Consider the following 13,823-nt stretch of genomic DNA (forward strand, 5'->3'; position numbering starts at 1 on the left):
CCCGCAATCCTTTGAGTTGACATCATCATGCATAGGTACGAGTTGTTTGTTATTAGTAATATTCTTATCATGCGAGGTTTCCATATGCAAGTGTCTTTTATAATGGTTCTTTGGATTTAGCAAATCTAAAATTGTTTTTGGTTTGTATGAAAATATGATTTGCGATGGAAAATTCCCATCCATTGTTAGGCAGTTGTTTCTATAATTAATTAAGAAAAGATTAATCTGGTCCTCCAAGTCTAAATGCGAAAACTCCGGATCTAGAAGGAACTTCTTTAATACATCTTTTACGGTTCTCACCAACCTTTCAGCCTGGCCATTGCTGGAAGGATTGTAAGGTGGACTTTTTAGAACAATAATTCCCTGCCGCTTCAAAAAGTCAACAAAGGCGAAAGCATTGAATGGAGGACCCCCGTCAGAAACTAAAACGTCTGGCAGACCATATCTAGCAAATAAAGCTACTAATTTCTTTAACACTTTTCCACAATCAGTTCCATTCTTCATCCACTCAATTTCTACCCATTTGGAATAACTGTCAACTATCAGTAAATACGTATGATGTGCAAAGTAAAAAAAATCTATATGAATTCTGCTAAAAGGTTTTGTTGTTGGTATCCATTTGGAAACAATTTTCGCCTTTGGAACTATTGCCATACTATTACAAATGTCGCATTCTGCTACATATTTCTCGATGTCGCTATTAATACCAAACCAGTAAACGCTTTGCCTAGCTAATCGTTTCATTTTAATAATTCCTGAATGGTTGGCATGTAACAGTTTCAAAATCTGCTTTTGCATTGACAGAGGTATTACAATCCTATTCTGATACAACAGACATTCGTCCACCAGTTCCAAGTCCTTTTGATTTGCAAACACGTTAATAAAAAGTCTATTTAGTTTAACAGGCCAACCCTTTTGCATGAATGTTATCACAGTTTGTAAAAAATCATCCTCCTTCGTTTTACTAGCCACCACAGAAAAATCTATAGGGAGTTCCCTGCTAAAATTTATACTACTGATCAAACTTGTATCATATTCATCAGGGACTGCCCGATCTAAGGGAAACCGCGAGCAGAAATCAGCATTTCCCATTTTTCCTGATGGCCTATATTGAATCTCATAATCATAAATTGAAATTTCAAGCACAAACCTTTGCAATCTAGTAGCATAAATAGAATTTTTCCCTTCTTTTCCGAAAATTCCCACCAATGGTTTGTGGTCTGTGTAAATAAAAAACTTTTTGCCATATAAAAACTTATGGAACTTTTTTACTGAGCATACCAAAGCAAGCGCTTCCAAATGAAGAATCGGATAATTTCTTTGTGCTGCATTCAGCGAAAATGAAGTGAAATATATCGGTTTTTCAACTCCGTCAATAATATGAGCCATCACTCCACCTAAACCGTACCCGGATGCATCCGAAACAATAACAATAGGTTTATTTGGGTCATAAAATTCAAGAAATTTTGCATCTAATAATGATTTTTTGCTTTCTTCAAATGCCCTATTGCAGTTTTCATCCCATGTGAATTTTATATCAGTTTTCAGCAAATTATATAAGTGGTACAGTTTTGAAGACAATCTTGGAATGAATTTGTGATAGTAATTTATTAATCCAAGAAAAGATTTGAGCTCCGTCACATTTCGTGGCACGTTTGCCTTTTCTATCGTAGAAATTTTATCAGCACATGGCATTAACCCTCTTTCGCTAATAACATGCCCTAGGTAAACCAATTCAGTGACAAAAAATTTACATTTATCCCAGTTTACTTTGATATTCGCATTCATTAGCCTGTCAAGAACCAACAATAGTTTCTCTCTACATTCATTTAAATCTTTCCCAGCTATTAACACATCATCCAAATAAACAGAAACATGCTCAATTCCATTCAGAATCTGTTCCATTACCTGTTGGAAAATGGAAGCACTTGAGGATGCTCCTTGTGGTAATCTGTTGTATGTAAAAAGCCCTTTTATGGTGTTCACTACCATAAACTTCTTGGATCTATCAGATAATGATAATTGGGTATAAGCACCTTCAAGGTCTAATGAACAAAAAAATTTACAACCCGCCAATCCTGCAAAAACATCCTGTGCAGTTGGCAAAGGATACGTGTTAGGAATAATAAATTTGTTGAGGGATACCTTGCAATCTATTACAAGCCTTATTTCATTGTTCTTTTTCATAACCACAATTACAGGAGATGCCCATTCGCTAGTTTTAATAGGTGTGATTACCCTCTCACTTTCTAATTTTGCTAAATAATCCAACACTTTATCCCTCAATCGATAGGGAACATTGTAGGCCTTTTTAAAAATAGGTACTTCCGACTTTAGAACCAAATCGGCCTCAAAACCTTGGATTGGAGAAGAAAAATCCTTAATAAATATATCTTTATATTTGCTCTTAACATCATTAATCATTTCTTGATTTGTCATAAAATTACACATAATAGAATTAACAAAAAAATGTCTCCATTCGGGGAAAAATTCATCAAGCCAAGGCCTTCCCATCAATGGGATGAAGTTATTATCACAGTTCAGTACCAAAAGTTTCAATTTCTTTGAAATGCCCTTAAAATTCACTGAAACATTCGCTTCACCCTCAATTACAAGACTTGTACCATTTACAACTATTAGCTTTTTTTTACTTTTCGTCAAAACCTTCTTAAAATTATCGAAATATTTTTTTTTACTAATGACGGTCACAGACGATCCACAATCCACTTCCATATTAATCATAACATTCTCAATTTCCACATTTACCAGACAAGGTTCACTGATTTTACCAATAGAAGAAACGTGCATACATTGAAGAACATTTGTCTCACCCTCAACATCATTATCACTTTCCGAGTCCGCTCGCATTCTGTTAACCAAATCGCTCAAATATTCATCTGGATTTGTTGCCGAAGCATTTGGATTTACCATATTTACGGCATCCCTGTGCATATTTTTCAATTTAAAACATTTTTTTTTAATATGACCCTTTACACCACAAAAATCACAGACCATCTGCGAATAATCAGGGCGTTGCTCTCTATTATTATTTCTTTTAGTCTGCCATTGTCCACTCCATCTTGGCCTGTCCTGCGATTGTTCGTTCCGCCATTGCCTGTCCTGCGATTCTCCATTCCGGCATTGTCTGTCCCGCCATGTATTTTTCTGATACGGTGTATAACCTAGTCTGTTCTTCACTGATCCCTTATTACGACTAACGCCACCATTATTCATCCTTTGCGCCAAATCCATGGTAGCAGCTAACTTGTCCAATCTAGACCCAGTACTACCTGACGCTTTCAATGCAGCCACCAGATCCATGCCGCTGCTGCAATCCATATTTCTGGCATTATTTCTGGCAATTTCCCAGGTCGCAATAAGTTTCTCCGCAATTTCCAACGTAAGCTTCTCCTCATTTAGCAACCTTTGCTGAAGAGCTTTATCCCGAACCCCAGCAACAATGCGATCTCTAATTGCCGAAGATTTAAAATTGTCAAAATTACAGAATTCAGCTTGCAATTTCACAGACAACACGAAATCCTCCAACGATTCATCCGGTTGCTGCACTCTTACATTAAATTTGAGCCTTTGAACCAAATCTGATTCTATTTTATCAAGTCGGGCCTTTAGCTTAGAAACCATATCGGCATAGGCAATTTCAGCTAAATCACTGTTAGGGTATAGTAGCTTGAGTTCCCTGAAAATTACAGGCCCACTAAGCGTGATGAAATGATCACGCTTGTCCTCTTCAGGAATTTTATTCATATTGAAAAAAAATCCTAGCCTTTCCACCCAATCACTAAAGCAATTACCCTTCCGGTAAGGCTCTAACGTAGTTGTTATATTGGCTTGAGCCATGGTAGCTTTTACTCGCCGAAATTAATACCAGTAATCAATTGAATTAGCACTTTTTCCAAAAAAAATTAACTTCCCCAAAAATAAAATGCAGACTCACCAGTGAAGATTGTTCAGCCTTTGCCGTCTAAGTTGAGGTATTTCAACTCGTTGTTCACAGCCCTTCGGCAGCCACACGAGCCGTCAGTTGACGTTGCTTGTTTTTTTTTTTTTTTTTTTTTACTTAGCTCCTATCTGTATCAATCTGGATCCAACGTCGAAAGGATGAACCCAATCAATTAATCTTCGCAATCACCAACTGAACCACCGAAAAATCCTTTCACCTTGATGGCAACCTTCCACAAAATGGCCAAATGTCCTTGTAAAGGACAAACACTTTTGTAACCTATACACGAATAGAAAAAGAACTCTCTTAGAAAAAGAATATAAAGAACTTTTTGTTTCAACCACTTTCTTTTTGTTTTCTTTTTTTATCATAAAAGGAACAATGAAACACAAGCCAAAAAAAAACTCTTCTGTGTGGCTGAAAAGAGATTAGAGTAAAAATCACCTTTAGCACAAAATGGTGCTAGAATACGCAACGCTATACAATTTTACACTGTATCGCCAAATCACGCAAAAAAAAATTCCCTTTCTCTGCAATACTCACAGCGAGATTTACGGCAAAACTGAGCCGGCAAGGAAACAACTGCAGCGAGCAGTAAATTGGTTGCGAACTTCCCGTCGGCTTTGTATCAGGCGTCCTTTGATGCCACCGCTATATGCTACGGGTAGCTTTATCACCGACGAAGCTTTATTCCCACCGCATAAAGTGGAAAACGAGAAAACGGCCGTATTCACCACTAACTTCACTTTATCACTCGTCGTCAACTTTAGTATCTTATACTATTGGAGAAAACCGGGACTTTGCGGAGCAAAATAAAAAAACTCTACTTCGTTTGATGTTTCAGACTGGAATGATCTTCCTCTTTATTTTTCATACGATCAGACCTTGTCGACCTGATCCAACTGTCATACGTAACATCGTATGGTGTTTTCGTTTAACGACATTTATCGTTTGCACTCTAAATTAGAACACATCACCCCACAGTATCAACTTCACTCCGTCGTTTATGATGCCGATCTCTATATCATCCTCATCCACATGTGACTTCGAAAGAACAACGAAAATCCGAACGTAGAAAGAAACCGGTATGATGACCAGTGGAAGAAACGACAAAACGACGGTAATGTCACAATTTTTCACCGGTTCAACTGAACTAAAATCCCCGAACACCAACCCCGACGGGTACCCGCATCCCGGACCAGGACCCCAATACCATTAGGTCACCCTTAATCGCACCCGAAAAAGAGCAGGCATGATCTTTTTGTTTTTCATTTGCAATAAGTTTTATTTTGCTTTACCCTGCACTCAACTTCTAAAATAATTTGAAAATATGTATGTTTAAAATAAAAACATGAGAAGCATGTTTAAAATAAGCATATTTATTTTTGTTCGTCTAGCTGTCAAACCAAACAAAAACAAATACGTTTATTTTCAACACGAATATTTTTAAAATAAACGTAATATTATTTTTATTTTAAACATTGATTTCACATGACTTCAAACATGGAATACGTTTGAAATCAACCTAATTTATTTTTGTGGCCAGAACAAACTGAGTTTACGTTTAAATTTACCTCAAATATTTTTGTTTCGACGATAGTTTTTTCTGCGTGAACGATTCGAGAGATCCTTGTTCTCGTGATGAATGCGCAAGATTTTATCACGCACGAGCTGTTCTTTCGACTCCATTTCCGCGAGTTTTGATCACAGGACTTTAAAACTTGCAGAATGTAAATAATGCACTATGAACTAAATCCACCCAAATTTTCATTAAATTCTACCCAACGGTTAAAAAGTTAGAGCAATTTCATAGTGTGGCAATTTCATCGTGGACACCCTTTAGTTATCAAAATCAACAACAAAACAGTAGAAATAAAACATGCACATAAATATTTAGGAATTTGGATTGATTACAAATTAAACTTTAAGGTACACATTACAGAAACGGTTAATAAAGCTAAGAAAAAAATTAATATTTTAAAAATGTTAAGCAGGAAAAAAGGCGGGTGTCACCCGAAAGTCCTTCAAAAAGTAAATAACTCCATAGTTAGATCTCAATTAGATTATGGATTATCGGTATATTCAAAAGCAAGTAAGACAGATTTATCTAGGATCGAAAGAGTGCAAAATGCTTCAATTCGAACTTCTTGTCGTTATTTACAATCTACACCAAATCACATACTTTATGCAGAATTGGGAGAACTTCCATTAAAATACAGATCTCAATATCTTACTTATAAAGAATTGCTAAAAACACTTTACTATGAAACAAGTCCAATAAATGACCACTTAAAAGATTTAATTAATTCAGATGAACTACCTAAACACCATAGCTTTCTAGAAAAGATTGCATCAGTTAACAACTTCCATACACTACAATGTAAAACACAACAGATACAAATACATCAATCAATTAATACTAATGTTATTGAAATAGGACCTATAATCTCGCCTATAATAGCATCTTAACATAAGAAAAATACACCATTAGCGTTACAGAAGTTAACCATTCAAAAATTAATCCAAGAAGATTACAATTCATATTTTAAAATTTTTACTGATGGCTCAAAAACAAATGTCGGTGTGGGCTATGGAATTTATGATCATGAAAATAAAATATCCTTCAGTAATAAACTAAATTCTAATTTTACAATAATGAATGCAGAACTAGTAGCAACAATCAATACGAAACTAACGATTTTAAATTGGCTCACCACTTTAGTAGCCTATTGGTCCCAAGCAAACGATTAACGTACCCTATTCTAGTTGAAATTCTATTACTACACTATGTTTGTTTTGATTCGCTATGAAAGTTTGACAGATAACATCAGGGGTGTGTGGATTCATGCAGAACATGCAGGGGTGAGTGAAATAGCTTGGGACTGCTTGGGACCGTTGTTCTGGTACTGAGTGAGCCAAAATAATAATGATTTTCTTCGGGACCCAGTGGTCTTAGAGTTACCTCTATGCTATTATATAGTTGCTCTTTGTTCGTTGCTAGCAGTTCGGTGCCTTTTGTTGCTACGGTGCAAGATGTGTGAAGTAAAAAACACCATCAAGTTTAGCTTCAGCCACCATGATGCTAAACCAAACATCGGAGAGATTGTAAATTTCGCCAAAGCACTCGACGCGGATCGAAGTGAAATGGAAGCTGTTTATCGCATTGGTGAGGAAAGGGGAGTATTCATCAAGTTCAAATCAGAGGAAGCGATGCTCCATGCTCTGACGTTCAATTCGGAGGATTTAATCTTCCATTATGCGAATGGACCGACGGCAAAGGTACGCATGTCGCATGCTGGTGAATACATTCAATATGTGCGTGTGTATGACTTGCCACCAGAGGTACCCGACAACGAGCTGGATAAAGTGCTGGGGAAATATGGAAAAATTAAACGCATCATCCGGGAGAAATTTCCATCTGATCTGTGTTTTGAGGTATATACAGGGATACGCGGTATATATATGGATGTGAAGAAGGAAATCCCCACGTCATTACATTTCTTCAATCGCAAAGGAAATATATTTTATGATGGCAACAAAGATAAATGTTTTCTGTGCAAGGCGGACGGACACCGGAAGCTTTCCTGTCCCATGCGGAAGGCTGGGAAGGAAGCGGAGAAGCAACCTAAGGAAAAAGGAAAGCAGCAAAGTGAAAGAAAACAAAACAGCAGCAGTACGTATGCTGGTGTAGTGGTGGAAGGTGCGTCGCTAGTCATTAGCGACCAGGAAACGGACACGAGGTTGGAGATGCTGAATGAAAATAACGAAATGGACGTGACGACCCCGACGACCGACGAGAGTAGCGGAGAGCATGCAACGGGAAACGACGTTCAGAAGCAGCAGCAGCGATCACGATTCGGGTTCAATGAAAATGAGGAACAAATTCGGGAAAGAAAGAAGTTGCGTGCACGGGAGAAGATCGCGTTGTCGCCGCTTCGATCGCCACCCAGAAAAATCCTATAATAAAATGCATTTTTATATATATATTTTTTTTTTTTGTATTTTGAGTACCAAAATTGGTATTTTATGTACTCGGCTCCGCTAAGTTATTTTTATAACATTTGAGCCTTCAAATAAACGAAATGAAAAAAAAAAAAAAAAAAGAATTGCAACTACTTTTACGGTTAACCAGCTGACTGGGATGTTACGGCTATTTAAAACTTCATTACACATGTTGACTATTACATTAAGAAGATGAATGTTTGTATTTTTTAAAATATGATATGAAATGTTATCAGGACCTGGAGCAGAACTGTCTTTTTTAGTTTTTAGAGTGTTGATAATGTCATTTATAGATAGTTTAAGTTGATTTGAATTATTATTTACATTGTATTCTATATCATTAGTTATTGTGGGAAAGTTTAGATTCATGAATTTGTTAGCTAGTTCTCTGTTATTCAATAGTTGTAGATTATTTTTTTGAGGAAACCCTCCACTTATTACTTTTACTGTTTGCCATAATTGTTTTAAGTTTAAATCCGGTGTGAGAGTATCTGTGAGATCTTGAAAGTTTTTTCTCTTAGATTTTTTTAATTTCAGTTTTTAATTTAGCTCTTGCTTTTTTGAAATATATCAAGTTTTCCATGGTTAAGTTATTTAAGTAATTTTTAAAAGCTTTATTTTTTTCATCAAAAAATTCTTGAATTAATGGATTCCACCATTTTTTTGGGTAAAATTTTTTATTCGGTTTGTATTTTGTTTCATCAATTTTAGAAATAAATAAGTTACTTAGTAGTTCTGGTGATGTTATTGTGTTTGGATCTATTTCATTAATGTTTTTAATTGTTTTTTTCTTATTTATAAGAGTACAATTATAGAAAAAATGTTGAGCTTGATTAATCATTTTAAAAATTATTATTTTATGATCTACGCAGATTTCTTCATTTAGTACAGACCATTCAATTGTTGGTGCTAAACATGATGAAACTATAGTTAAATCTATTGCAGAAGGAGTAATGGTTGGATGTTCCAACATAGTTGGTGACCCGTCGTTCATGATAATTAAGTTCCTGTTTTCAATTAGTTCTAAAATTAGTTCGCCTCTTGTACACGTTTTGTTGGCTTCATTCCATACAGAATGATGAGCGTTAAAATCCCCAGCTATTATGGTTTTGTATTTGTTTAGGTCAATAAAATTAAATAAGTCAGTCAAAGGTTTTTTAATTTGAGTGTTATTAATAGGACTTAGAGGTATATAAATGGAAATGAATAAAAATGGATATACTGTGTTAGTTGTTTTTATTGCTATTGCTTCTATAGGTTTTACATCTGGAAGTTTTATTTCTTGGACATTTATTTCATTTTTTATTAAGAAGGCTACTCCACCATAGCCTTTGTCTCTTGTTTTTTTATGGAATTTGTATCCCGGAAATTTAAAATCTTCATTTGGTTTTAGCCAAATTTCGGATAAGATAGCAATGTCTATTTTATGTGATTGTAATAGATGAGTAAGAAGTGAACGGTTAGCTACCGGTCTTATACTATTGATGTTATTTTGAAGTATATTTAGATTGCGAACTGGATCCATTTTTATTTATTATATGGAGGTTTAGGTGGTTGTAGAATTTCTGGGTTGATAAGATCATTTAACTGTTCACTGATGTTAATAAGAAACAGATTTTGATCCTTTGAATTGGTTTGGATTTCGTTTGAAACGTTTTCGTTAATCTTTTCTTGAATTTCTTTAATTTTGTTGATGAGTTTATTCAAGTTGAGTTGTTTTACTATTTGGACTTTGAGTTTATTTACGATTTGCTCCAATTCTGGTTTTGTTATGTAGTTATCATTGTTAACTTCTTTGTTTGTGTTGATGTTATTCTGGGTATTTGTTATGATTTGTTTTTTATTTTGGGGTTTTGGCTGTTGTTTGTTGTTAATGTCGTTGTCTGTTGTTATCGGAGGAAAATCAGTCAGTGATTGAAGTCTTTGAGCTGTCTGTGATGGACGAGGGTTAAGTTTTTCAGCTTCAGCGAATGAGAGCTTGTTATATGCCATTGATTTTCGAATATTATCTTGCCGAGATCTTCCTTTACAGTTTGCGTCAAATGCTTTATGTGGTTCTTTGCAGTGGAAACATGAAACATTCAATGATTTACAGTCCTTTCCTTCATGATCATTTGGTGAGCAATTATAACACCTGACCTGTTGTGATTTACATGCGTTTTGTTTATGTCCGTAGCGTAAACATTTCCAACAAAATTTGAGTGGAAACAAATAAACCTCTACCTTTGACATTACACCATATATTTTGATTTCTTGTGGGAGTTTCTCACCTTCTGCGTATATTTTAATGGAGTATGTGGGAATCAGTTGTTTGTTTACCATTTTATGAATTCTTTCAACTTTTGTTATTTTAATTCTCTTGCTTTCAATGTTGTCTTGTAATTCCTCTTCTGTTATTGTGGGAGGTATATTTCTGACTACACCTAGGGTTTCTTGAAACATTTTTGGGACATAGATCTTGAACTTGTATGTTTCTGTCAGTATTTTTGAGTTAATCAAGTTTTCTGCGTGTCTTGGGTTATTGAATGTGATTTTGTATCGGAATTTTCCTGCTGGTTTGAGTTCATTGTAATTTGTGATTTTGATGTTATGCAACAATTTGGCTATTTCCATGATGTGCAATTTTTGTTTTTCGTCAGTCGGTTCCATGAAAAAAGTCTTGTGAATCTTATTTTGAATCCAGCCATCGTCCGGAAGATCTTTAGTTTTTTTTCTCTCAGCGTATTTGTCTGTCTTCTTGTCGTTCGTGTTTCTTTGTTCCTTTTTCAATTTCTTGTTTCCAGTTCTGTTATCTTCGTCTGATGATTCTTTTTTCCGGCGGATACTCAATGATGCGTCACTCGCAGATTCATATCCTGTACCAGAGCCATCCTCATCTATAGGGCCATAAGCCCCATCTTCATCTTTATCCATGCTTTCTCTCCAACCAGTCTTTTACAAGACCTCGTGGAGAAAAATCGAATTTACCTTACCTTAGCCTATCCTATAATGTAGTAAAAATCCAATGGAGTTTAAATAACAATAATAATTTGCACAAATTTCACAATGCTACAATAAAAATTTGCTCGAAAATAAATTTTAGAAGAATAACAAAATGGCGGATATAAAAAATTCTCTTAAAAACAACGCGTTACGCGCACTGATACACCTGGCTGTACTTTCCAACTTTACTGCACAAGGCTTCAAGGGAGAATGATGCTATCAAGTTCTTGTTGTGTCGTTCTGCAAAATTGATGATGCATTGTACACTATGTTTGTTTTGATTCGCTATGAAAGTTTGACAGATAAAATGAGGGGTTTGTGGATTTTCTTATGTTTCGAGGGGTGCATCGATTAGCTTGGGACCGAAGATAGTACCAGAGCTGAGCCAAAAAGTTGAGCTCGTTTCTTCGGGACCTTCTGGTCTTAGAGTTACCTCTATGGTAGTACCAACAATCAATACGATTTGTAAATCAAATGGAGAGTCACCTCACACGAGGTGACTATTGTCACCTCACCGGTGAGAGAGAGTCACGTGACTCGCAGAATAGGGGGGAATGCATTAGGTCCTAAGTAACATTGATCGATTATCTTAATCGCCTTCCGCTTTCGGATATTGATTAATGGATAATAGCTTGTTGGATCGATCTGTGTACAGAAATTAGCTGGGAATGTGCATGGCCGTGAGCATGAAAAGAGAAAGTAGACGAAGATAATTTGTCAATGTTACTTAGGGTATAATGCATTGTTCAGCTTAAAATGTCCAACAAAATAATTAATTATTTCAGGCAAAAATCGTTAAGGCTGCTAAGTTACTGGAGCACCTCGATTAGAATTAAATGTAATTTAACTTGAATTTAGTACAAATAAACAGAAATGCTTATAACCTCTTATTCTGAACATGTTTTGATCATAATTTAAAACTAGGGCAGATTCTCGTCAGTTATTATAAAAAAATATATAGCTCTTGTCATTGGCTTTTTTGTTAAAATACCAAGATATTTTGGAAACTATCTACTACAAGTTGGATACGAATTCAACAGTTATCTTCAACCAGATGAAGGCCCAAGTCTCTTGTCCCAATCGGCGAGGTACGTTTTGAATGCCAGGTGCTCAGCATTTTCCTTCTCCAGCCGAGTAATATAGTCATGCAACTGTTGAAACCTGTCACCGTAGGATTGACGAATTTGTACGGTCAATTTTTGCGAATCGTTGACCACGTTTGCCATGACTGGCTTGTACACCCCAATCTTCACGGCACTGTCCAACTCAAATCGGCAAACCTTCTCCGGTTTGCCATCGAACAGTACGGAGTAATCACTGGGTTTTCCTGCCATTAAACTAAGGTAGAAGTACATGCCGTCATCTTCGTTTGTGATCTCGCATTTCCATTCGAAGCCGTACGGAGCTTGAAGGTTTGTCTTGCATGATCCATGGTTCTTTATAGTGCTATCGAACTCTGTCATACGGAAATCCAGTACGGTTGCTTCCGACATGAATTCTCTGAAAAAATGAAGGTGGTAAAATGTATAGTATGATTAGAAATCGCTATCATAAAATCACTATACCGGCGACGATCTAGTCGAACTGATTCTGTTTCATCCTGATGGTTCAAACGCAGCTCCGCCATTGCTCGTTCGGTTGTAATGATTTGCATTACACATGCAGGACTACGAGACATCAACGAAAACTCAATGGTAATGTTGTCATTAGAAACATTTAAACGGATTACTCACTTTGCCTTGCCCGTAATCAGCTCCTCCGATTCTCCACGTAGTTTTTCGATTAATTCTTTCTCTTGGCTCAGACGACTTAGATTTTCCTGCACCTGTTTCAGTACATGATCGACCACTTCCTTTCGTCCGTTGATCCAGGTTAGAGTCGCCGTCATATTTTGCATGTAGTGTTCGAAAGCTTCCTCTGTTGAAATGCTTAGTGGATTTTCGACCTTTATTTAGGAAATATTGAGACTCACCTAGAGGTACGGCCCGTTCCTTGTGCTCAGCATGTTCCTCTGAGAACCAACATTTAACGCAAATATTCATTTCGCATGGGTAGCAAAATAGAGAAAGATGCTGGTTCTCATGTTCACCGCAAAGGTTGTCCTTGTTGTCCATGCTTGAGAACAGATGCCTGATCGATTCCTGCAATTGATTGATCGAATAGCCCTTTACCAGTGCAGAATAACTCACGGTTGTTCGACAGTTTGGACAAGTGCTGGATTTGTTCGTTAGCCAATTGTAAATGCACCCTTCGCAAAATAACCGTGAACAGGATGGACAGAGTCGAGCCTCATGAACGCCGTCGAGGCAGATTACACACTGCAAATGCTGTAGCACTTCCGACTTCCTGGCATCGATCACTTCGGCTTCAGTCATAGTGCCCTCCGCTTTTAGTTGGAAGTTGGAACCGGCGATATCCAAAACCTAAGAGCTTCAAAATCAACACGAACCCAAAAAAGTACCTACCATCAGCTGAACGCGCGCGTGTGTGGAAAATTGCAGTGGAAAGATAAAAATCTGCACAGGCAGCAATTTTGCGCCTCGCAAGAAAGGCTACACGGCGAATGAGAACGCCCCAAATTTGAGTTTAGTTCACTCATAATCGCCAAACGTGCAGGAACTCAGCGATGAGTAAAATTTGTCTCATGGTTTCCTGTGGAAAACCTAAAAAATCTGCCGGAAAATGAGGAAATTGACGAAAATTTTATTCAGTCTCAGAGTAGTACCAATAGACTGAGTGAATCCAATCTTTACTTTTCTCAAATTTGGGAATTTTTCCCTGGAAAATCCTGGAAAACCTGGGAAAACATGAGGCAAATTTACTCATCGCTGAGTTCCTGCACTTTTGGCGATTATGAGTGAACTAAACTCAAATTTGG

The 13,823-nt window shown here is 36.6% G+C and overlaps 1 protein-coding gene across 1 annotated transcript; it reads right to left on the minus strand.

The window, feature by feature from the left end:
• Window positions 1-11,901: 11,901 nt before the first annotated feature.
• LOC135698921 (E3 ubiquitin-protein ligase TRIM17-like) lies at window positions 11,902-13,126 on the minus strand. The gene is made up of 4 exons (XM_065219074.1): window positions 12,918-13,126; window positions 12,679-12,862; window positions 12,511-12,612; window positions 11,902-12,445 (listed from the first exon to the last, which is right to left on the minus strand). The coding sequence occupies exons 1-4, from the start codon at window positions 13,057-13,059 to the stop codon at window positions 11,992-11,994; spliced, it is 882 nt and encodes a 293-aa protein (XP_065075146.1). The 5' UTR covers window positions 13,060-13,126; the 3' UTR covers window positions 11,902-11,991.
• Window positions 13,127-13,823: the final 697 nt, after the last annotated feature.

This window comes from Ochlerotatus camptorhynchus, unplaced genomic scaffold, assembly GCF_037179485.1.
Source record: "Ochlerotatus camptorhynchus isolate MF236.1 unplaced genomic scaffold, CSIRO-AGI_Acam_v1.1 ptg000099l, whole genome shotgun sequence".
In the NCBI taxonomy this organism is placed as follows: domain Eukaryota; kingdom Metazoa; phylum Arthropoda; class Insecta; order Diptera; family Culicidae; genus Ochlerotatus; species Ochlerotatus camptorhynchus.

Excerpts from the sequence above, each read along its gene's own strand:
- LOC135698921 (XM_065219074.1), bottom strand. The coding sequence starts at position 13,059 with ATGGACAACAAGGACAACCTTTGCGGTGAACATGAGAACCAGCATCTT. Across the intron at positions 12,863-12,917 it reads GGAACGGGCCGTACCTCTAG|AGGAAGCTTTCGAACACTAC; the intron begins GTGAGTCTCAAT and ends GCATTTCAACAG. Across the intron at positions 12,446-12,510 it reads GTTCGACTAGATCGTCGCCG|AGAATTCATGTCGGAAGCAA; the intron begins GTATAGTGATTT and ends TCATTTTTTCAG.